Source organism: Salminus brasiliensis, chromosome 25, assembly GCF_030463535.1.
Source record: "Salminus brasiliensis chromosome 25, fSalBra1.hap2, whole genome shotgun sequence".
Taxonomy (NCBI): domain Eukaryota; kingdom Metazoa; phylum Chordata; class Actinopteri; order Characiformes; family Bryconidae; genus Salminus; species Salminus brasiliensis.
The window spans coordinates 28252870-28278586 of record NC_132902.1 but is presented as its reverse complement, the minus strand read 5'-3'; the positions used below and the strand labels follow the sequence as shown (position 1 = coordinate 28278586).

General features: G+C 45.0%; 1 protein-coding gene across 2 annotated transcripts; it reads left to right on the top strand.

The window, feature by feature from the left end:
* Positions 1-1902: 1902 nt before the first annotated feature.
* On the top strand, positions 1903-25155 carry dync1li2 (dynein, cytoplasmic 1, light intermediate chain 2). 2 transcript variants are annotated; one of them, XM_072671762.1, is made up of 13 exons: positions 1903-1994; positions 3652-3725; positions 4870-4986; positions 5970-6200; positions 12266-12432; positions 13939-14032; positions 15114-15249; positions 15756-15867; positions 16243-16302; positions 17263-17304; positions 17911-18028; positions 19511-19633; positions 20875-25155. In XM_072671762.1, the coding sequence occupies exons 1-13, from the start codon at positions 1906-1908 to the stop codon at positions 20985-20987; spliced, it is 1476 nt and encodes a 491-aa protein (XP_072527863.1). In that variant the 5' UTR covers positions 1903-1905; the 3' UTR covers positions 20988-25155. The 2 variants fall into 2 exon arrangements, with proteins under 2 accessions (XP_072527863.1, XP_072527864.1); XM_072671763.1 differs by having other exon boundaries at positions 20880-20986.
* The last annotated feature ends 562 nt before the right edge of the window (positions 25156-25717 follow it).

Genomic DNA, 25717 nt, shown 5'->3' with positions numbered 1-25717 from the left:
CAGAGGGTCAGGGGGTTAGGTGGACAGAGGGTCAGGCGTATAGAGGGACAGAGGGTCAGGGGGTTAGGTGGACAGAGGGTCAGAGGTATAGAGGGTCAGAGGGTCAGGGGGTTAGGTGGACAGAGGGTCAGAGGTATAGAGGGTCAGAGGGTCAGAGGTATAGAGGGTCAGAGGGTCAGGGGGTTAGGTGGACAGAGGGTCAGAGGTATAGAGGGTCAGAGGGTCAGAGGTATAGAGGGTCAGGGGTATAGAGGGTCAGAGCGTCAGAGGTATAGAGGGTCAGAGGGTCAGAGGTATAGAGGGTCAGAGGGTCAGAGGTATAGAGGGACAGAGGGTCAGGGGGTTAGGTGGACAGAGGGTCAGAGGTATAGAGGGTCAGAGGGTCAGGGGGTTAGGTGGACAGAGGGTCAGAGGTATAGAGGGTCAGAGGGTCAGAGGTATAGAGGGTCAGAGGGTCAGGGGGTTAGGTGGACAGAGGGTCAGAGGTATAGAGGGTCAGAGGGTCAGAGGTATAGAGGGTCAGAGGGTCAGAGGTATAGAGGGTCAGAGGGTTAGGTGGACAGAGGGTCAGAGGTATAGAGGGTCAGGGGTATAGAGGGTCAGAGCGTCAGGTGGACAGAGGGTCAGAGGTATAGAGGGTCAGAGGGTGTTACTGCTGTTATAGTAGCGGTGGTGTTTCAGGTCAGGTCAGTAAATCTTTAATAGGTGAATCTGGAACCCCACATTATAACCCTACAGGTGCAGCCCTGCAGAGCCGGTCCGGGATCAGCTGAGCCGCTGAGAGCTTTATGACCCCCTGATCAAACACAGCGGGGAAGCGTCGTTACCCTGAAATCCTCCTCATTAATATAAACCCTGGGCTGAACCAGGCTGCGCTGGCAATGATGTCATTCAGGCCAACGCGTATAGGGGTGGCCTCGGAGCTGCCGGAGCACAATTCCACACCGGAACCGGAGAAACAAACACACGCGCTTCAACTTTACAGACTTCCCCTTATTTTATAAAGAGGCGTCTGGAGCAGCCTCAGTAACAGTGCCGGATCGCCCAAACAAACAGCCAACTGAGCCACCAGTGGGCCTGAAGTGTGGCCTGGCGGCTCGGGGTCCTTCAGGCAGGGCCTCCACCCTTCTGCTTTCCTTCGCCATTTTTTCCCCACCCGCTTTGCGCAGCCCCGCCCCCCGCGCTCTGATTGGCTGACCACGCCCTGACGTCTTTCCTACAAATAAATAAATATAGCTTGAACGTGCTCGACATATTCTACATATCTTTAAAAGATCGAATAGTCGACATTAACATTGCGAGAGCAAATATTATCACTATTGATTATAGTAAATATTAATAAACACAAGAGAATGTGGCTCAGTAGGACAGTAAAATAAGTCATATATCAAAGCACAATTATAAAAATGCAATATAAAATCATTTATTAAGACGGATATATACATTTAGAAATATTTTAAACATTAATTCATAAAGCAAAATCTTTACGTAAGGTTTAATATTAATAAAGCAACAGAAAAAATCCAGAATAATATATATATATTCATAAAATATTTAAAATAGCTTAGTCATTCAAGTAAGAATTAAAATATTGTGTTAAAATAGTTTAAAATATAGTTTGAATGATACATTAATATAAATATAACTAAAGCGTTTACTAAAATCCTCTTTTTAAATTAAATTGTAATAAAACAATTTGGTTGTTTTGCTATCATGTCTGATCAGACAGAATATTTAGATCAGATTATTAATTATTATAATGTAGTAATTTTAAATGCTATTTTAGTAAAGATTTATTAATAAAGCGATATGAAAATGTGAAGTGTGTCCTCGACCAATCAGAGCGCCGGGTGGGCGGGGCTGCCGGAATGCGGGCGGGAAAAGCGGCGCGGCTGACGGGGGAAGATGGCGCCCGGAGTGGAGAAGAAGCTGCTGGGAGCCGCAGGAGAACCGATGGAGAACAACGGAGAGGAGGACGAGGGACAGAACCTGTGGTAAAATAACCCAGTAGCGCAGTAATGCAGGGTCACAGAGCTGCTGCTGGTGTTACTGCAGGGCAGAGCGGCAGGGCGGGTTTGTGCTGTGTCACTGCGGGCGCTTCCCTTCAGCTGCCCCTCAGTAAACACCCGCAGCCCCCTGCATTGCCCCCTGTCTACACCCTGTCTACACCATCTGTGTTATTATTATTATTATTATTATTATTAATAGCGCCACAGTGCGGTAGGTCAGTATGTCGGACTGCAGTCGTGCTGCTGTGGTCAGTGCAGTGGGAGCCGGGCGTGTTCCCCCTGTGCGGTGCACTGCAGCAGCTCTGCCTGCCTGTGTGTTTAGGTCTGTGTTGGCTGTTTGTTTGTTTGTTTGTTTGTTTGTTTTGGTGAGTAATTATATTGCTGTAGCTTGTTGTGCATTGCAGGTGTAGAGTCAAACACGCTGCACATGTGGTTGTCAGTCCTGAAAGGTTTGTTTTTGTACTTTAGTGAGGACCTCATCCGTCTAGTCTAGTTTATTCCCCTGAGTTTAGGTTTAGGTTTAAGGTTTAAGTTCATTTAGCTGTAGTTTTTCTTTCCTCCTCTGCGTTACGTAAAGACTGCTTAGATCAGACAGATCTGAGATAACTATCTGTTCTGTCTGCAAGCGGTCTGTCCTCTACTTTCACTTTCTGCAAAACCTCTTAGTTTAATATGATTTGAATTATTATAAACTTTGTTGTAATCGTTTTGATAGCTTTGAATGAGTGCATCATCCTGCAGGGTCAGTCAGGGTGACGGTTATGGCCCAAAAACAGCAGACTGATTTTAAGTGATTTAGTAGGTCTTGATCATTTGTATGTATTATTATTATTATTATTATTATTATTATGTATATAATAAGTTTAATAACCTGATATTTTACACTTATATACACAACATGGGTCAGTATTGTAATGTTGACGAGCTCTTCTGTCCTGAAGGAACATCTTACTCACCTGTTGCAGGTGGTTTCCATCGGCCTGATCTCCTATTGGTTAATATGGTTCTTTTGCAATGGGCGGGGCTTAAGCCTCTACCTGTGTCTGTAGTGATGAGCTGCTGATGTGCTGCTCTGGGATGTTTTATTTTAGTTATATGTATTTTTGTGTGTGTGTGTGTGTGTGTGTGTGTGTGTGTGTGTGTGTGTGTGTGTGTGTGTGTGAACCCGTCTGCCGGAGTGTGTGAACAGCTCAGTGTGTTTTAACACCTCAGATTATTAAAACTGGAAAATCTCAGATTCAGATCAGAGAAAACACAGATCAGAAGGCGTCCGGATATTCTTTGATTTAATCTGGAGGATTTCTGAGAGACGAGTTGGGAGACGAACATTTTCGGGGGAGAACAGGGGTGACCGTGTCGGTGCAGTGTTTGTTAGCAGTGTTAGCCTAGCATCTCCTGCTGTAGACGTAAATGAAAGCAGACGTCAGATACCGAACACGCCCCGGCTGATTGGCTGAATCCGGGCTCGGGGATCTGTCGTGCTTATTAGATTTTAATGGCCTCGTCGTTGCGTTTGTGCTCAGTAACTGCACTGCCCCCCTTTTGAGGACTCTGAATTGATATCCAGCAGTAGTGTGTGTTTGGGTATTTGGGTTGATGGTGTCTAATGTAAGACTGACCCTGTCCTCTCTTACTCTCACAGGTCTTCAATCCTCAGTGAGGTTTCCACACGTTCCAGTTCCAAGTTGCCATCAGGAAAAAACATACTGGTGTTCGGTAGGTGGTTTTTAAATTCATTATTATTATTATTTTAAACAAACTATATAAATATATATATATATAACTACCACATTAAGGCCTATTAGAGGGTTTACCACACCCGGTGTCCTATTTATGCACTCTATGTGCTGTAGTTTTGTGTGTGAGAGCATCTGTTTACAACAGCGTGTGAAATATTAAAATAGCTGGCTCCATTTGTCTTCTTTAAGGGCTCATATCAGGGAGGCTGTGTTTGCAGTGAGAGTCAGACTAGTAGGTGACCGTGGCTGTTTCAGGTTTCAGGTGCCTCCATGTGTTCACTCCTTCAGTCTACAGGAGTGTAACCCCACCTATATGAATAGTAGTATAACCACGCCCAGCTGGCCTGCCAAAGTGTAGCCCCTCCCACTTGTGTGCAGTTAGCCCATGCCCATTGTGCCTACAGAGATGAAGCTCCACCCATTCACACTGAAGTTATAAGGAGTGCTTTCTGAATGAGAGACAACACAGGGCAGCCAATCAGAGTCAAGAGATCATTTACATATATTGGCTTTAAATGGCCTGTAATCATATCTTTTTTTGAGGTCGGTTTGTACAGTTTGTGTGGGAACATTTTTTCACAACCATTTTTTTTTTTTTTTCATTTAAGAGCTACTCTTTAAGAGTCTGATATGTAAATGAGGTTTGTTCTGATTGGTGGCCTTACTGTACATTAAACCTTGTTCCAAAAGTAGTCTGAAACACTTCTTATAGCTTCAGCTTTAATGGGTGGGGTTGAACAGATGGGTATATGCAAATGAGCTGGAATTTGTGACATCACAAAAATAACGTTAACAGGCTGTTGTAGCTTAGTTTAAACGTGAACTGAGGAGTTAATACAGGGTGCACATTTACAGGTGAGGTACTACCTGCTAAAAAAGAAGGTGGGTGGGGGGCAGATATTAGTGATATGAGCCCTTTAAGGTACAGTAACAGCAGGAACAGCCTGTTTACCTCCTGTGTACTAACAGCTGTGTGAAGAGGAGTTATGGCTGGTTTGGTTGATGAACCCACACAGATGTTCTAAGCAGAGCTTGAGGGGGTGGGGGGGGATAAGGCCTAAGGTTGGGTTTGGGCCCTTTTCTTAAGTGCAAGGCTGAACCATGACTGTGCTTGTTTTCAGGTGAGGATGGGTCGGGGAAGACCACGCTCATGGCGAAGCTCCAAGGAGCCGATCACAATAAAAAAGGGAGGGGTTTGGAGTACCTGTACCTGAGCGTCCACGATGAAGACCGAGATGGTGAGCTGTGTGAAGAAACCTCTTTGAGCAGGAGAACGGGGAGGAGAGCCCAGCTAACAGGATAGTGTCTAGTTTAGGATGTTGATCGTGGCTTTGAGAGCTTTCTAAAAGCTTCTGTTTAAAATAAATTACCTGCTTTTACCTGTCTCTCTGATCCAGGGCTCTTACAGGTGAGTCATGTTACACAGGTAGGAGGATGTAGAGTTGGGAGTCTTACCCAAGGTGCAGAGCGGTGTGCTTGTTAGGCTGGGGAATTGAACCCAGTCTGCCATGGTGGTGTTGAAACCCACTACACTGCACCACCAGCTTTACGTCATTAGTGCTCTGTGCAGGGATTAACATTGTCAGCTCTGTTCCACTTCTGATTAAAGGGTTCATCCCATTGCTCCCTATGAAGAGGGTTGCTGATACCTGCCGGCCATGTGCCGCCACTTTTCTGTTCACTTCTTCTGCTGTTAGTGGCATTTGCAGCAGACTAGTGCAGCACAGGTGTATAGCACCTCCTGACAGGTCAGTTGTATTGCTAAATTAAATGCCCCCTGTCCAAATTGCTAACCTGCCGCTGTGGCTTAGGGGTTGATCAAACCTACCTGCATTTGGCCAGTGGTGTTTGCTATTTGCAACCCTGGGCTAGTAGCTTTATTGATGCAGCACTTTCTCTGAACAGAATTAATATATTATAAATAATATCTGCAAAACAAAAATAACTATAAAATTATATTTATATATTAAATATAATTTTTATTATATTTAAAACCACAAGCGGTGAAGACAGTTGATGACTGAAATTCTGTAATACTTCTTGTGTACTTCCTTTGTAACATCACGTATTTAAATGTGGTATTACTGACAGTGTAGTACCCGAGACCCAGTCCGTTAGAATAGACCAGCCAGAGCCACTGGCAGTTGATCTTCAGCTAGAACTGGTGAACCTGAGCTCTGTGTCTGATATTTCCTCTGCATGTCTGTCTGATCTCCGGCAGATCTGACGCGCTGTAACGTGTGGATCCTGGACGGAGACCTCTACCATAAAGGCCTGCTGAAGTTCGCCGTTTCGGCCGAGACGCTGAAGGACAGCCTGGCCGTGTTTGTGGTGGACATGTCCCGGCCGTGGACCATCGTGGAGTCTCTGCAGAAGTGGACGAGCGTCCTGCGGGAGCACGTGGACAAGATGAGGATTCCGCCCGAGGAGATGAGGGAAATGGAGCAGAGGAGTGAGTGCTCGTTCGTTAGCATACCAAAAGCCGTTAATTGGGTGGTTAATTGATCTGTCGGTTCTGCACTGAGAGGGTGGTCCAGCAGTCCACCAGCTTCTATAGGCTGGTCAGAAATCAGAGTATCAGTCAAGACATGTTTGGGATCTGAGCTGTGCTTTAGGTTGGAGCAGGAGATGCTAGGCTAACACCGCTAACACACCCTGCCCGGCTCGTCTATACTCCCTTTACTGACGTCTGAAACCGCCCATTTCTACCAGTGTGACCGTCACTGCCCCGTACCTCTGTATAAATGCCGTCAGTATCTTCATACGGCAGCGGAAGTGTGTCCCCTGCACTGTAGGCTACACTCGCCCTCCGTTACTAGCGGCACGGCTCAGTACCCTTCCCTACCCATACGCTTTCAGAGAATGTGCACAAATACGGGAACAAGAACGCGGAGTACGGACAGAACCCTCCGGCAGTGTCCGTGTTTAACGATTGAGCCTAAACCACTACGGGTTTAAGTGTGTAAACTGGAGCCTTCAGCCATAGACAGCTTAACTAAAGTGCTGAAATGTTGCACTGTGGTGTTTGTGGATTTTCCGATATATGTGTGTGTGTGTGTGTGTGTGTGTGTGTGTGTGTGTGTGTGTGTGTGTGTGTGTGTGTATGTGAAAGTAAAAAGAGGAAGCAGCAGTGAGGTGGTGGTGTCTGCTGCTTTTGCCGTTAGTTTGTCAGTGCCGAACACTAGACCAGGTTTATGCGGTGGGCAGTCAGCACTGGTGGGTCATGTTTTTACACTGGTTAAATAACTGTGTGTAGGATGGGTCACAAAATAGAATGCTGCTATTATTATTACTATTACTTATATTAATAATAATAGCAACAATTCATATCTAGGTAAACTAGGTAGGTAAACGTAGGTAAATGGTAAAAACTCAGTATATGCAGGCCGGTCTTTAACTCCCCTCCTGATGGGCAGGCTGGACTGTGGCCCGTTATTAATCCAGTCCTGTCCAGCTGCAGAACCTCTGTAGTCTGCTGTAACAAACAGACTGGAGGATTGAATGAGAACTTGCTGAACCTCACTGCTGCACTGTGTGGTGTGTTGGACTGGAGCAGTGAGGGAGTTCTGCTCAGAGACCCTGGAGCTTCATAAACCCTGCTGAGGGAACCGCTGAGTGTCCTGCTGCACGGCTCTGTCGGCCCAGCCGGTCTAACATGAGCATGTCAGGAGGAGATGATGTCATCATTCAGTCAGTCTGAGAGGTGTGAGTGGGCGAGCAAGTGAGAGAGGGCGGACAGAGAATAGCCTAGGCTCGTATCCAGGCCCTGTTACAGGCTGTTGCATCATGGTCTGACATCTGATCCTCAGAATGAACAGAAGACTCAGCTAAACCAGCACACACACACACACACACACACACACACACACACACACACACACACACACACAGCCTCCTCCACAACCACAGACTCCAGACTGCCCTTCACACAGCTCTGTTGGGCAGCACTCTCTGTGGGTGTGTTGCCCCTCCTGCTGAACTGACTTCAGAGTAGAGGAGTGGTTGAGGGACACGGCCTCAGTGACTGAGCTCTGCTCTCGGCTCGGCTCGCAGCTCAGCTTGTTTAAGAAGGTCCTACCACAAGCGTTCTATGAAGTTTAGGTCTGGGGACTGTGAGGGCCTCAAGTGGCTCAGACCTGGATCTCTACCCCGTTATTCCCGTTCATGTGAGCTCCAGTGCCTCCAAGGGTGAGGACTAGCACAGTCTCCTCCGATACATAAGAAGCCCCTCCTGACGCTGATGCAGCATCGCTAGGTCGCACAGCTCCTCCCCAGCTAACAGACGCCAGCGCTGACCATCATCACAACTTCAGCATCACACTAGCAGTGCGGTGGGGAGGACGTGCCATCAGCCCGCCCCTGAGAGAGACAGATCAGATCAACCAGCAATCCTCAGATCATAGTGGCAGCGCTTTAGTCCACTGGACCACTTCTGGTCTTTTAACAGATGGCTCAGGCTGCGTACGGGTCCTGGATATTCTGGAAAGTCATGGGAAGTAAACATGCTAAAATACAGTGCTGAATAGTCCTTGAAAAATAACAGAATTAAAAAAGTACTTCAAAGTCATGAAAATATGGTAATGAGCTCATGTTGTAATTTTATATAATAATACAAAACACAAACTTTTATAGTAGCAGGTTTTTTCACATGACCAGTCATGTCATTTCATATGACCATGCTCAGTTTTGGTCGTGGTATCCTGAACGTGCATTGTGTTGCTAGCCTGGACAGTCTTTCAGCTGCTAGTGTGGACCAAACATTCCCCTAAACAAATTACAGGGGGATTTTATGGTCCTCATATCTTTTTTGGTGCTTGAAAAGTCCTTGAATTTGAAGCTGGTTAAAGTGTATGAACCCTGTGCTTCACCTTTGCATCCAGGATATATATTTTTTATATTTATTGGAATCAGTTCTCTCTTTTCCTCCATAGTTCCCCTGAACTGCCTTTTTTGGCTGTTTTCAACTCCCCTGCCTGGTGGACGTCGATTACTTTCATTTTTAGATCTTCAGGCAGGTTCTTGGAGGAGCCCAGGGTCGCTGAGTGTTAGCAGACACCCTGACGAGTCGGATAAGTTACACAGCTCTGGCTCCTTGTCGGGGGTGCCAAAACTTCTGCACATGACTGTATTATTCCTGTAGAGTAATGTGTGGATAAAGCTCAGTACACAACTGCAGGTAGAAGTGTGAGGTAAGTCCTCAGCTTTAATCAGCAGGAGTTACCCCGTGTTTGTGGTTCGGTTCTGTGGGTTTGGTTTATAGCCTGTGATTAAAGTCTTATGTGCAGGATCTGAGCTACTGTTCAGTGAGCAGTGAGCACACGCCTGCCTCAGAGCCACGCCCGTGTTTGGATAAAGTGAAAGTTGGTCAAGTTGAGAATAGAAAGTGTTTCACAGGGTGGTGCAGCTCTGAGGCTGTCCTGGCCACACCAGTCTCCTGATCTCAGCTGACGGTGAGGAACCGCGGTTTGGCAGCGGTGCTGCAGATCTGCAGATAGTTCACTGCTCTTTAGTGCGTTTGGTTTTAGTTGCAGCATTTTAAGGATTTGAACCCCCAGAACCTGATACAGATGGTCTGCTGAGGCGTGTTATGTGTCTGATGTGGTGTTCTTTAGATGACAGCAGGAGATGGGCTAGGCTAATGTTGCTAATAAGCTCTGTACTTGGACTGTTTACAGAGATTCCTGAGGGGAAGGTGGTTCCGGTTCCTCCAGCGTTCAGCTCTGTGGACCAGTTTGTTTGTGTTAATAGTAGACATGTCCCGATCCACTCCAGTGGTTTAGGACCAGGGCTGATCCTTCTATTTTAATGGATCGGGTATCGGCTATTTTAATCCCAGTCCACCCCAGTCTATTTAATAGCAGCAGTGCGGACGTTCTCAGAAGGTAAATAAAGGAGTTGAGGTTCTGCAGTGTGGAGCTATTTTACACTGGAACCTGAAAACAGACCATAATATCTGACCCTTTATAAAACTCTCACTGAAACGCTCTGTTTTACCAGCGGGAGAACCGCAAAAACGCTCAGATTGCAGTGTGTAAGGGAGCTGGGAGCTGATTGGTCAGGGAGGAGATCAGACTGGATTATCAGATATTAAACACTATAAAACATCATTTTAAGAAAAGTCTCGACTAAACTAAATCAGTCAGTCCAGAAAATCTGATTATAGAATCTGATCCTACAAATAAAGGATTTTACTGAACCCAATAATCAGCAGCTCATCTGATCTAAACTGTGGAGCTGGATTATTGATACACAGAGATCAGATCGGTATCGTCTGATTCTCAGCAGTTAAGACTGGATTGGATTGTGGGCAAAATGACCTGTTCGGGACGTCTTTACTTTATATATTAAAGACTACAGCCCTACATTTCATGAAAAAAATCATTAAATGATTTAATATAAATTAAACTAATAAAAACTGCAAGCAATTGATGAAGAATTTGATCAATATACACACTTAAAGACGAATGAAAGCAAAATTATAAATAAAGGTGAAAAATAAAGTCAGGAGTTTGTAATCTAGATCAGTGATCTGTAATCTTGGTCTGTAATTTATTTATTGACTTGAATTATTTATTTTAAGGTTATCAGAGTTATTCACAGCACAGCTATCAGTGACCTGTTTTAATAACTGCTCACATGAAACCACAGCATAGAAATGAAATCTAAATTAAAGTAACCTAATTTAGATAAGTATAAAACATGAGCAGAGATACTAACCAATAGAAAATAATAAAAATATTCATTTATACACTACATTTATACAGAGCCAAACAGAAATGCAGTGTGTGGATGAGGGTTTGTTTATGTTTACAGAGTAATGAAGTATATCTAATAATTTGGAGGAGTCCGACTTGTGATGTCAGAAGATGACAGCATGCCTCTCCACAGCATCAGTTTGGGCTGAAATCCACATAAACAAGAAGTAAACGAGATTCTAACCACAGCAGAGCTCTGAGAATGGCTCCATGTGATTGAATAAATAAGAGCATTATTAGTGTTCTGGACACTCTGGTTTGCCCTCTGGAGCAGTTCCCTCTGAACTGTAGCTCTTATGTTCTCTCACAGAGTGGCATTATGTTCTCAGAGGACAAATAAAAATATTTCTTGCTCCAGTGTGAGCTAAATCCGAACTTCTCCAGCTCCTCCGAGGTGTTCCTTTCTCATATTACTTCAGAGAATTGGATGTTCTTTCCCAGGACGAATTTCTTGTCAATGATTCAGGCTGATCAATTAATCAAGCTGTTATATTATAGTACTTAACTTCTGCCTCAAGCAGTTTTCTGAAGCAAAGTGATTAAAGCGATATCGCCCCCTACGCTTCCTGTAGTGTATTACAGTCTGTCAGAATGAGCGTGTGGATCATATGAACATTATAGAGCATTATAGAGCGCCCCCTACGCTTCCTGTAGTGTATTACAGTCTGTCAGAATGAGCGTGTGGATCATATGAACATTATAGAGCATTATAGAGCGCCCCCTACGCTTCCTGTAGTGTATTACAGTCTGTCAGAGTGAGCGTGTGGATCATATGAACATTATAGAGCATTACAGAGCGCCCCCTATGATTCCTGTAGTGTATTACAGTCTGTCAGAATGAGCGTGTGGATCATATGAACATTATAGAGCATTATAGAGCGCCCCCTACGCTTCCTGTAGTGTATTACAGTCTGTCAGAATGAGCGTGTGGATCATATGAACATTATAGAGCATTATAGAGCGCCCCCTACGCTTCCTGTAGTGTATTACAGTCTGTCAGAATGAGCGTGTGGATCATATGAACATTATAGAGCATTATAGAGCGCCCCCTACGCTTCCTGTAGTGTATTACAGTCTGTCAGAATGAGCGTGTGGATCATATGATCATTATAGATCATTATAGAGCGCCCCCTACGCTTCCTGTAGTGTATTATAGTCTGTCAGAATGAGCGTGTGGATCATATGAACATTATAGATCATTATAGAGCGCCCCCTACGCTTCCTGTAGTGTATTACAGTCTGTCAGAATGAGCGTGTGGATCATATGAACATTATAGAGCGCCCCCTACGCTTCCTGTAGTGGTGGTGTTAGCAGTCCTCCTGGTAGGGTATAGCTATTGTACAGGAGCAGCAGGTTTAGAGCTCCTTGTTGTGGCTCAGGCGCCGGGGGGGGGGGGTATTTCCGTGGCTTTTCTGGGTTGTCTGGAGCTGCATTCCTCCACTGCGTTCCTTCCTCAGGAAGTCTCTCCTCTTTGGTGCTATAACCTTATCTACAGAAGGTTTTCCACCACTGTGAAGAACCACTTAAGCATCCAAATGGTTCTTTGACTTGTCCTGGTTCTGTGTAGAACCACCGGACCTCACTAACCATCCTGCCTCCATCAGTCTCTCAGTCTTTCGTTTACAGTTGTCAGTGAGTGAGACGGAGGAGTCCTACCCTGAGTGTATGCACTGTTTTTCGCGCGTGCTATGGGTTTGCCTTTGTCTCAGTGCTGTTTTAATCACTAACAGACGTGTTTCTCCTGTTTCTGTGTTTTTAAAGTGGTGAAGGCCTTCCAGGAGTATGGAGAGCCGGAGGATGCGACGCCCGCTTCACCCCAGAGGCGAGTCCCTCCGGCTGGGGGAGATGACGAGGGAGTTCTGCTGCCCCTTGGAGAGAACGTCCTCACGCACAACCTCGGCATTCCTGTACTAATAGTTTGCACAAAGGTACGACGGCTTTAGTTGAATGATCCGGTTACAGACTGTTTTGAATATGCTAATGGTTTCTTGGTGTGGACTGGGGTATAAACAAAATGGTCAGTCTTCCCGAGAAAGACAGACACTTATGTGGTAAACTGTGGATTACTCAGAGAGGCACAGGGACACAGACAGCTTGTCTAGTCCCTGTAGAGAAGAAGTACTGCCAATAGAATAGGACTCTCTGGAGCAGATCAACATCATGACCCTATTGGCTCCATGCTGCCTAATAATGCCAGGTGTGGGCTAGAGGGGTATAAAGCCCCCCAGCATTGAGGAGCTGTGGAGCAGTGGAAGAGCTGTGTTCTCTGGAATGATGGTGGTGGAGCTCCATCCAGTACTTTTGGGATGAGTTGGGGGTGATAATGAGGGGGGGTGGTGATCATCCAACATCCTGACCTCACTAATGCTCCTGTCACAGAATACAATGAAATGAAATCCTCACAGCAATGCTCCAGTATCCATTAGAAAGCCTACCTTGGACAGTTAGATAAACTATTTTTAATACCCTTGATTTCAGAAGAAGTAGTGAAAGAGCAGGTGTCCCAATACTTTTGTCCATATAGTGTGTTTTTAAAATGTAGATTCATGGTGAAAAACAGGGATGCTGTTCGTTGTTAGGAGCTGTTTGCTGCGGGCTGTGTGATGTATTCCGCAGTCTCTCCGCTAATGAAAGACTCTCTTCATGGAGTCTCTCTAGCCCTGCGGTGATGGAGCTGCAGACCCTCACATGCTCTCTCGGATACAATATACACCTTCTCGCAGTCCTGTAGCCCGCCCTGCGGCCCCGCGTTACAGAAACCCCCCAGATTAAAGCTTCAGAGCCCGCCTCCCTTTTCTGCTTCACTTCTGTTTCAGTGAGACCTGCTCTCGGCCCGGGCGTAGATCTGAGAGAGTGTTTGTCCTTTCCCGAGAGCGCTTCACACACATTCATATTTCATGCCGGCCTGCATATCTGAGCAGGCATCTGCTGCTCCTGCCAAAGCGCTGGAGGGAGCGAGAGGCTCTCCCTGAGTCATGCTGCGTCCTGCAGCCCCAGCAAGACTTCTGCAGCTCAGAAGAGCCAGTGTCCTGGATAGAGAGTGTTGAGTATATGAAGTTCACTACAGTGAGCTAAAGGTTTCCCACAAAGGCCCCAAAAGTGTTAACATCAGTGAGTGTGTGAGTGAGGGAGTGTTCAGTGGGATACTCTCTCTACCATTTAAGAGTCCTCAGTGTGTGAAGGTGCTTTTTTTTTTTTTTTTTTTTTTTTTTGGGAAACCCAGTCCTGATCACTCCCCAGCCTGCAGCGCTTCAGCCCCACCCAGCTGCAGAATATTGGCACTTTAGTGGTGGAGCGGTGTCGTCTGGGCTGGGGTGTGAAGGAGGGGCTGAATGTATAACCTGCCCTGTTTTTAATCGCTTTATGCCTCTCCTGGGAGAACAGCTGACCTCCCTCAGCTAAACCACTTGTCTCTCTCTTATTTTTTATTGTAGTGTGATGCGGTCACTGTGTTGGAGAAGGATCACGACTACAAAGAGGAGCATTTTGACTTCATTCAGTCCCACATCAGGCGATTCTGCCTACAGTGTATCCTTAACGCTGCGGGTTTGTGGCAGTGTTGGACCTGAATAATGGAAAACTATGTGGCGGAAGCCCTGCCCCTGCACACAGGTAGCTGGGTAGGTGGGTGGTGGGGTAGGTTGGTAGAAATGGCAGTGTTACAGTAGTACAACTTATGCTAAAGTTTGGACACCCATAAAACAAAATCAGCATAATCTGAAAGTCCTAAAGCACACTGGGTTTATGCATTGTGTGTTGCTTTGTGAAATGGGTGTGGCTGCAAGCAGGGCTGGAAGTCGGCGGTGTGAACGGTCCTCCGTTTTGGTTTAGCAGTTATGCAAATCAGCGGACATGCTAGCAAAACTATGAAAAACCCCAGAATAATCCAGGATTGGGCAGTTCTGGTCCTGGAGGGCTGGATTCCAGCACAGGTGTGTGCTTTTCCTGCTCAAGCTCACCTGATTTAACTCACCTGCTAACCTCCAGGTTCAGTAGGTCTGTTAGAGCTGGGGACGCTGTGCTGGACTCCTCCATGTTGGCTCAGACAGAGCAGAGACGGTGTAGACCGCTTCATAGGTCGCACAGCCAGAGCCACAGCACTGTGGGTCAGGGGCCCGAATTCACGGGTCAGAGTTGAAGAATTTATTATCCCGGACGTCTTAAGCAAGAGGTTCGCTGTTTCTGCAGATCTCACTGAAGGGTATAGAGCGTTTCACCTCGTATTCTGCGGGCAAAGCCCAGCAATGAGCATGGCTTTACTCTGCAATCATCTTTGGGCTTGTGCAATAGTTTGGGTGCTTAAGATTGTTTCCTATTCGTCTGCAGAATGCCTGTGATTCTGAGATATTTTTTGGGTCATTCTGCTGTGCAATCTAATAGTAATCTATTAATATAATAATTGATTTAAATGTAATGCAGCTCTATTTACAGCAGTTCTCTGATGATACTGCTGTGGTTTCAATAGTTTAGTTCAATATTTCAAAAAATATTTAAAAATGCCCCTCTTTTTAATTTCTGACCGTCTAAACGTATTTGGGTCATTTTGGGGGAAAGTCCCTTTATGTTGGTCAGGCCCTGGTCTATATGTGCCTTAACTCCTGTCCTGCAGATGGAGCTGCCTTGATTTACACCTCTGTAAAAGAGGAGAAGAACCTGGACCTCCTGTACAAGTACATGGTGCACAAAATGTACGACTTCCAGTTCACCACGCCGGCCTTAGTGGTGGAGAAGGACGCTGTGTTCATGTAAGAGACCCTAACACACAGATCATCAGATACACCTACCTTGTGGCCACTCATTGGCCACTTTATTAGAAACACCCACATTACAGCCCTGCTATATAGGTGAAGAGTTACAGGCTGTTTGTTTGCTGTGGTAACAAAAGAAGACTGAGTTAGTGTACACATAATAAATACAGTGTTACACACCCTTCACATATTTACACACACACACACACACACACACACACACACACACTGTGCTAAGACCTCTGTGCAGAACAGTAAAAGTACAGAGGATTAAAGACGTTCCTGTTTAGTGCCTCAGTAAATCAGAGCTGCTTGGATGCAGTAACAGCGTTACTGTCCGACCTTCATCAAAATATTAACCTTTAATATTAACCTTTAATACAGTGTAATTAAAAAGTACTTATTACTTTCATACTGCATTTCAGTCAAAGCCAAGCTGTTCTGGACTGTATCTGAACCTGAGCGTCTGTTAGGATGTACTAATCTCTGAACTCTGCTTCCAGTCCGTCTGGATGGGATAACGAGAAGAAAATTGCAATTCTGCACGAAAACTTCGCAACGGTTCGACCCGAAGATCCCTTTGAGGATTTCATCATGAAGCCCCCAGTACGAAAGGTAAGGACACCTGTCAGAGGGTTCATATAATTAATCACAGTTAATTGCTGGGTGTGTAATGATGTAAATATAAGATATTTGTGATTAATTAATTACAGAAAGTAATCACATTACTTAGGCAGTCGCAGTAAGTCTCAGTGCTTTGTGTATTTAATTGCAGGTAAGCACTAATGACTGCATTCGGTTTGTGTTGCTGAATATATACAGAGGTACTACAGAGGGGAGGGAGGGTTAGAAATGTCAGCTGTGTTTTAACCCTTAGTGGCTTTAATAATCAGGGATGTTAAAACTTATTAATGCAGCACATCACTAAACATTTCTGCAGAGTTCAATCACTCTGTTCCTAATGCTGAACTCGGTGTCTCTGTTCTTCAGCTGGTGCACGATAAAGAGATAAACGCTGAGGATGAGCAGGTCTTCCTCATGAAGCAGCAGGTCTGTACACCCCCCCCACACACACACACACACTGTTTAATTACTGTTTTTTACGTTTTATAATATTTGTGTGGGTTTACAGAACTGAAATCGTTCATTTTTGCGTACCTGCATGTTTCATCTCAGCCTGTCCAGATCAATCTCAGCTCTCTATTACGGGGTTTACACATTGCACTGTGTGAAGAGATACTTCGACCCTAAACCTGAACAATTGAAGCCAGATTTGAGAAATTCTTCATATTTCCTGTAGAAAAATCCCTTTACTCATCTGGACAAATTCACTAAACGCTTCACTAAAGCGGGGAAATGTGTGAATACGATAGTATAGAATTGGCAAGAGTTCTGAGTGTCCATTGGTCAGTTTCACACAAACACCATAGATGGATGCTCAAATCTGCTAGTTACAGGTGAGCGGCAGATAACGGGCACACGAACCCACCAGTTAGACACAGCAAGAAGCAGACCCGTCTCCTCAGCCTCGTAACTCCAGATGTAAGTCATCTGGAAATGGGTTCGGTGGAACGGGCAGAGTACAGATTCAGAAAGGAATCTAGAAACAGCAAATTTAATGCATCGACGTGTTCATAGACTACAGAGGGCTCACACCAGTGTAAGTGAGCTCCGTTTTGATTGGCTGCTCTGTTGTGCTCCTTGTTTAAAAAGCAGGACAGCCTGAAATAGTGTAACGTCACCCTCAGTGGGCGGGGCTGTGTGCAAAAACCATTGATTTAAGTGTCGTCATAAAATAATGTAATGAAATAATGAGTTCAAGTCGAGCTTCTGTTGTTGGTGTTTAGTTTCTATAAGTGGGTGGATAGTTAATGACACAGCTCCAAACTGAAATGTGTGCTAATTATATCGTAATTAAAGAACAAGAATTTAGCGGAAACATTTTGGGAATCTTTTTTTGTTGTGTAATTTATCATATTAAACTGTGTTTTTGATTTTTCTGTTTTGCAGTCTTTGTTAGCCAAGCAGCCCGCTACCCCAACAAGAGGAACAGTAAGTAAAAATATTACTGAAATGAATCAAATGACATGTGAACTGAATTTTGTGAGTTAAGAGGTAAGGACTGGTTTCAGGACGTTCTTCTGTAACCTGATCAGTCTGTTTTATATGGAGGATTATTAAACTCCCTGACCCGCTGAACTAGAGCACTTTCATATCTGTAAAATGTGCTGTTTTGGAAACAGAAACTAAACCACTGGCCGGTGCTGTTTCTGAATTCACTCTTAATAACCTGGATGACGTGATGGAGACCTCTACCACAACACGAGTTAAAAAGGGGTTTAAAGTGAAGAAATCAGGTGCCTGGTTTTAAAGCTGCTCAGCTGAGTGTTTGTCCAGTAGCTGGCGCTGTAGTTCGGATTTAATTATTTACAAATTGGAAAACGAATACTGATCGATGTGAAGGCTTAAATACTCCAGGATTCACCAGAATTGTTTTCTGCAGGTGGTTAATTTGGTCTACAAACGTTACAGCAGGGATTTAAGTAACTCAAATATCTGTCCCCGTATCTGTGCAGCCAAAGCTCTCCTGAATGGAGCTGCTCTGTTTCTGAGCTGGTTAGATCTCTGATGTGTGTCTGTGTCTGTGTGTCTTCGTAGGAGTCTCCAGCACGGACTGCGTCCGGATCCCCTCGACCCACGGGCCGCGCCGGACCTACAAACGTAGCGAGTGTGTCACCCATGACGGCCGTGAAGAAACCCGACCCCAATATGAAGGGTAAGCTGTGCAGCCTTAGTGTGTTACTTCAGCCTCCAATTAAATAACGAATACGCAGTCCAGTAAGAAGTGCTTTCATCAACAAATTACTGGAGGACAGATATTAAAATTATTAGTGGGGGCTTATAGCCCACCCGTTAACATGGAGCTAACTACAGGCCTAAGTCATCCCTCGATAGCCTCGATCTGTGTGGAGGTGCTCAGTGTTCTCTAATTAAACCCCCGACTCCAAACAGGTCTCTGCACTTTATACTCCAACCATACTCCTCCTGCACTGCACACCAGCTGCTCACTTTCTGTCTATGTATCTTTTTTTTTTCTTTAAGCTTATAATATATTTTGTCTTATTTTCATACTTATGATCTTTTTTTTGACCTCCTTTTTTTTTTCTTGTTAAATAATTATTTTAGAATATCACATGTTTTTATTGTATAAGCAGACAGTTATCAAAGCTTTTACTACTAGTTGTACCATACTTTCTGGATTTATTTATTGGCAAGCTTCACTTCTTAGTGGAGATTTAGGGTGCATCCCGAATGCATACTCATCAGAAATACTAGTTAAGTCTAAAGTGTGTAGTATAGATGGGTGTCAAAGCTGAGTATACCTAAATATCCAGGATGCACACATTAGGAAAATATGGTAGTTAATGATGCAGCGGCAACTGCAGCTGGAGAACTTGTAGTGATGTATGTTGGCATAGCAACGTTTCATCACTTCCTGTTGGTACAAATCTGGTTAGTATGTTAATATTTAGTGCATGAACCTGCCACTATTACCCCCACTGTTAAGAGGAGTACGTAGTCTGGACCTTACAGTGTTGGTGTGCAGTACTGTTGGACCAGCCTTTCTCTTTTTTTTTTTTATCCCTTCATTCCTGTGTGAACACTGCCATCCTGAGGGGGCTGTAGGGATTATTCCCGCAGTGCTGAAGACCAGCATGTCTCAGTTAGCCCCGCCAGGACAGAAATATCAACATTTTCTCCATCATTAAGCTCTGCAGGAGAGCGTGCCACACACCGGCAGCAGCGATGAGAAGCTTTTATTAAATCAACTGTAATTGAAAGTTCGGTGGGCAGCTCACAGCCGGCTGCTTTTCACCCTGCCACAAACAGCACGGCCTTGCTGTCAGCCTGAAATACGCAGGAAAGACGGCAGGGGAACAGGTTTTAGCTTTTTCCCTGTTACAATAAAGAGAATCTCAGTTTTAACCTTATTAAGCCCTGATTTACCAAACCAGGTGGTGATAGGAGGAGAACTCTATAATATAATATATATCTATAATAATACGACTCCATAAGGAGAACTTTAGAGATGTTGTAATGATGAACACAGGAGTGTGTGAGTGAGGGAGAGTATATAAGTATATTATAAAATGTGTGTAATGTAATGGTCTGTGGATTGTTGCAGCTGTGGTGTACCTGTCTTTTAGATGTGACGTTTCTCTCGCTGATGAACTCGCGGTGTGTGTGCTGGTTTCAGGTGCGGCTGCAAACGAAGGAGTTCTAGCCAACTTCTTCAACAGTCTGCTGAGTAAAAAGACAGGCGCTCCGGGGAGCCCTGGGGCCGCAGGGGCCGCAGTGCAGGGATCTGCAAAGAAAACAGGTAAATACGGCGTTAACCTGTCTCTAACCCACACAGCCTCACTGTATACACCACCATTACCTGTGGAAAACACTGTTGTGGAGGTTTACCTGTACAGCCAGAGGAAGCGTCAAACTGGACGAACGAAGAGGCGCTGATGCAGCCGGTGACGTCTGCCCCTCGCTGGTTTAACGTGGCATGTTTAACGTGGCTTATTTATTATACCTCTGCATCCATTAACCCATCCAGACTCACCCACCAACAAGCTTTACAGAGCGCAGAGAGGAGCCCTATTCAGTCAGCACCGTTGTCTGTTGAATGGGCAGTCCTGCACAGTTCTGTAAAGCTTGTCCAGTCCAGTAATGGTCAGTAGTGGGTGGGAGGAATCTGGGGGGGGTCAATTTGTCATCATGCTTCATCCACATGAAGTCCAGAAAGCTGATCCTCTGCTGCTCTCACCAGCATGCCGATGACCTGGCCTTGGCGACTAAACCTCTCTCTGCAGTAAGAGGAGGAAACGCATGCAGCCACTCCTTCCTCCCTCGCCTCATGATTAGTTCTGCATGTGTGCAGCCGCCATCATGTTTTAGCCATCACAGTATTCCAGCACTGACACTCATCCCAGCTCCACAAACCCTGTCTGAGTCCTCACAGCTAGCACAGAAACACGCTTACCAGAAAAGACCTGCTCTCAGACAGACCCCTCCTCCAGGTAGGACAGCACAGGGTACAGTTCCTGCCTGTAGCGCTGGGTAAGAACTACACCACCGTTCAAAAGTTTAGAGTCACTGCAAATACTGTAATAGCATTAATATCCAGTATGAAGCTCTAATAACATTAATATCCAGTATGAAGCTCTAATATCATTAATATCCAGTATGAAGCTCTAATAGCATTAATATCCAGTATGAAGCTCTAATAGCATTAATATCCAGTATGAAGCTCTAATAACATTAATATCCAGTATGAAGCTCTAATAACATTAATATCCAGTATGAAGCTCTAATATCAATAAATAATAATAAATGTCATCTTTTCATTCATTTAATTATAATTGGATTAAGTTGTTTAATTTAAATTTTAAAAATCCTTATTTTTATTGGTGTTATTAATAGTGCACCTCGGGGGGGGGGGAGCAGGTCGTGTGTTCTGTACTAAGCCAGCAGTGTGAGCAGTGTGAGCAGTGTGAGCAGTGTGAGCAGTGTGAGGGTGCAGACGCTACAGGAGATTACTCTGTTTCCTCTCTCTGTTCTTCCTCCAAGGGCAGAAGCCGGCTTTGACTGACGTCCAGGCAGAGCTGGACCGAATGACGCAGAAACCGGACTCCACGCTAAAGGCCAACAGCAGCACCCCCGCCACCGAGAACGAGGCGTGAGCTCGACTACAGACCACTGAAGTAATAAACACTCTGAAAACAGAACCCTGCTTATAGAACACACCGACCGGAACCCGGCCAAACTATAACGACCAAAATCCCTCCTCTGCGTTTGTGCTCCGCTCAGCTGGCGGCTCGTTTCGCTGAGCGCTGCGTTGGGATCCCATCGAATGTTTGGGGGGGGTGTGAGTGAGAGCGTGCAAGAGCGAGAGAGAGCGAGCGAGAGAGAGAGAGTTAAATACTATTTTTCATTTCCAAACTTTTTGTGGTAATTTTTTTTGGGGCAAACCAGGATTGAGTGGAGCGTGTACACACACTCATGGTTGTCCTCCAGGAGTGTGTGTGCATGTGTATATACATATATATATATATATGTGTGTGTGTGTGTGTTGCTTTGCCAGGGGAATACACACCCTCTTCATTTTCCCAGCAAAAATACAGAGACGTGCTGCTGTTTCTGGTTCTGCTTTACCTGACGGCGGGTCTCGGAGGCTTCAGGTGCCGGTGTTTAAAAAAAAAAATAAAAAAGGCTAAATATATTCAGCACCGGTTGAAATGCTGGCAGAAAGTGTGTAGTCTGTAAACAGTTCTCTTACTGATGTATTTATATAAAAGCTTTGACGCGTCATCTTTCTCGTTTTCATCCATCAGACGTTTAGCTTCTTTGCTAACGTGCTCATAACGCCGCTGACGTCATGACACTAATCAGTTAAACCTGCTGGCCTTTAAAGCGCGGGTGAGACCGGCACTCGCCCGCCGCCTCAGCGCTCCGCCCATTCTGTAAATATGCACAAAGATTTGCTCTCGGAGCTGCGGTTCAGTTTTTTGTATAAAAGTTGATTTATTTGAACAAATTATGAAGAAATTTTTCAGATGAGACGAGCGTGTGGGCAGGAGCGCAGAGATCTTTACGCTGCGTGTTTTCGTGGCTGCAGATGTTTTGGGAGAAACTGGGCGGGGCAGCGTTTTTTTCCTCAAATTAAAACAACAAAAAAATTCAGAAAACTCCCAAGTGCCTGGCAGCGCCACCGTGTCTCCAAAAGAGGAATTGCACTGTAGCACCGACAGTTTGTGTATTTTGTCCAGATTATTTATTTTCTTTGTTCTTTTTTTTTAATTTGCTTTCTAATTTTTTTTTTTTTGTACTGCAACTTTGATATTTTTCTTCTCATCTGATTTTATTTTTTTTCCTTTTTGCAGCTTCAGGTATTTCTGTTTGTTTTGTATTGCAAGTCTGTGGTGTTTTGTTATAGTGCATCACCTGATCGCCGCCCCCCCAGCTCAGCTAAGCAGTATAGCTAAGCATGCCTTTTCGTTTTATAAACATGCAAATTATTCGCTCGTTTTTGCACAGCTGTGTTTTAAAATTACCACGAAAACCCAGACCACTAACCCCCCCAACAATCCCGCACCCCCGACTCGTCCTTTTTCAGCTTGCTCTGTTTTTAAGCGAGCGGTCTGTAAAACCTTCCTGATCAGCTGTAGAGAAACGTCCCCATGTAGGTAAGATGCTTTATTCGACCCGCCGCAGTGCCCAGCGCCTCTCTGCCTTCAGCGTAGCCGCCCGTACGCCAGCCTGTACGAAACTTTACGCTCGTAGAGTTTAGTCTGTCTGCTGTTCTCTCCTCTGATACTGTATCATTAACATTTACCTGTACATTCAACAAATTATGGAGCAGAGTTAGCAGGACACGAGTAGAATCAGCCGGAAACGACTTAATCCTGTGTTTGTTTTTCTTTCTTTTTTTCTTTTTTTGGGCTTAAATTCAGTTTTATTGAGCTCGAGGAACGGTTTAGAGAACGATATGAAATTGAGCAGCTAAAGCGGCTTCCAGACCACGGCTGCTTCAGAAAACTAAAAGGAAAATGCTGAGAATTGGAACCTAGAACCAAAGATGTAGAATTGAGTGTGTGTGTGTGTAAGTGTGTAAGTGTGTAAGTGTGTGTGTGTGTGTGTCTGTCTGTGTGTCTGTGTGTGAGTGTACAGTCGCGTCCGATAGCGCCCCAGGTGACGAAACCTGGAAAAGCCGTTCATTCCGAACCCCTTGGTGGTCTGTCTTCACTTCACTGGTGAGAGTTGGTGGTGGAGCTGCACAATACCATAAATACCAGTATCCTGATTACAGCCCCACAGTACTGTTGCACTCCTCCTCACCATACAGTAAAGGGGAGTTCCACCAAAGTGTGTGTGTGTCTGTGTGTGTGTGTGTGTGTGTGTGTGAGAGAGAGTGAGACTCCTTCAGAGTGGGGGTCTGGTGTGAAAGTGCAGGTCACTGTAGAGAGACTCGCTCTTCCCCGTGGTGGTGGTCTGCACCTTTTACAGCTTCGGGCGTCTGATTCCATTCTCCACCACTGTGAACGGTTCTGACGGGGTAAGGTTATCTAGAACCGAGCATTTCACATCAACCCCCCACTCTGAACGGCTCGTTAACTGGTTCATTACGCTGCAGTTTTGAGAACTGTGGGACTTCCCCTCAGAAAACACGGTGGGTGGGTTCACTTGACCAGAATAATTGATCTTAAATTACACAACATTATTAATCAAAACCTATGTGACGTTGTGATTGGTCAGACGTTCACAGCACACTGTGATTGGTTGGAGGGCTCGTACTTATTTGCATACTGCAGCCTTTTGCGATATCCGTGTCGCTGAGGTCGATATCGTGATGCTGATTCGCAAACGATACATCGTGCAGCCCTCGATTATTTCCTTACTATTTTACTTTTGTGTTTTTCACTCCTTTAACTTTATTTTTGGTTCTTGAAGGGAAAAGACCACCAGGTGTGCAGAGTCTACTTTTGCTTTTTTATTTTTTATTTTTATTTTTAATTTTTTTGCATGAACTGTGTTTATCGTATGGAGCGAGTCTCGTAGCAAGCACACAGGAACTCCTTTGCATACTGAATCTACATATAATGCATATTAATTAGCTCCTTTGCTGGGCAGGGCTAAGCGTTTGCTGATAGTCGAGCACAATATTGTCTAAGTCTGGACTATTTACCCCCTCTTCAGTAGTTAAGCACTTCCCTCATTACAGCTCTGTAATGGCCTCCTTACTGTCGCCTGATGAAGCCGATTATAATCCCTTCAGCTGCTTAGAAACGGAGCTTCACTCTGAAATGCGCTTAAACGTCCTCCTGTTCACTCTGCGGCAGACATGCCTTCAGATCCGGGCTCCAGTTTGAGGATCTGTGGGGTTACAGCGAGATTTGGCTGTAGTAGTGTGTAGCGGTGTCGGCGCCTGCACTCCAAACTTCAGGTGCTTCAGACGCTTCTCTGAGCGACACCATAGAAGAAGCAGGTCTATGATTAAATATGAGCGTGAGGAACCTTTCACATCAAGTCAGGGTTCTTTAGGCCTTTTAAGATGTTCTTAACACTCTCACTCTGTTCTCTTCCACGGCATCACTGGAACCCTGGGAGGCACCTCGAGCACTCGCTCGTTTATTCACTGAATCACTTTATTAGGTTTGAGTTTGAGTCTCTGCAGAAATCCAGCGAGACTGAACGCAAGTGAGCCGTCCCCCAGAACAGTCCGGCTGGCTCCACGCTCAAAGATTCCTCAAAGCTTCTTCAGCTTCCGCTGTTGGACACATCTGCGTTCCCTGTGGAGCGAAAGCAGCTTCAGATGAAGGGGTTTCAATCTGCCCACCAAAAAGAGAGCCGTGTTCTTGGGTTGGACATTAAAGAACGCTCAGATTTGCACTTGTTTGGGTTTTGGAGATGCACGGCAGTTCTAATGAACCGCAGATCAGATGTTTGTAGATTTGACTTCAGTCTGATCTCTGCGTGCGACAGCTGCGCTTAATAATCCTGCAGATCTGCACCTCAGTTAAATCCACTCTGTTAAAGCAGAAAGCTGCTTCAGACCTGTTTCACCCCTGAATGGAGTTCGATGACTGTTTTCCACAGGAAAGGTGTGTGTGTGTGTGTGTGTGTGTGTGTGTGTGTGTGTGTGTGTGTGTGTGTGTGTGTGTGTGTGTGTGTGTGTGTGTGTGTGTGTGTGTGTGTGTGTTCTGCACATATTCAGCTCAGTCTGACTGTATGGCTTTAACCTTTAACTGATGCAGTACTGCAGTCGTGTGGACTCTCGCTTCTAGTGCCGGCAGAGAACTAAGGAAACGTCTCTTTTTCAGACTTGGCTTCAATAAAACACAATCCAGACTCCTCCTGACTTCTGTGAGTTTCTTTATTACCAATTTCTCAAAATGTCTGTTTTCACTGTGACTCACACTGGACTCTCCACCAGAGGGCAGCACTTTCTTTCCCACTCAGTGATGTAAAGTTTGGGTCAGTAGTTCTTCATATATTCGCCTCTGAACTCCACCATTCAGACCTGCTTTAAAGTTCACATTCTCAGATTTTAATAAATTGTTTATTAATTTTAGCGGACTGTGGCAATAACAGCACTTTATATATGTATACACACATTATTTATTTATTTTATTTATATTTATTATATAAAAATGAGAGCCTGAGAGTCCATGACCCTGTTGCCGGTTCACCAGTTCTCTATCTGTGGAGCACTTTTGGTAGGTACTGACCGCTGCATACTGGGAACACCCCATGAGACTTGCCCGGTGTTCTAGACAACTGGGTCAGAATATCACAGTCTGGTTCTTCAGTCAGATTCTCCGGGTCCTACGTTTGACCATTTGTCCTGCTTCTCTTGCCAGTGTTTTATACAGTACTACTGAAGAGGGTTCTATATAGTACTCTAATGGGTTCT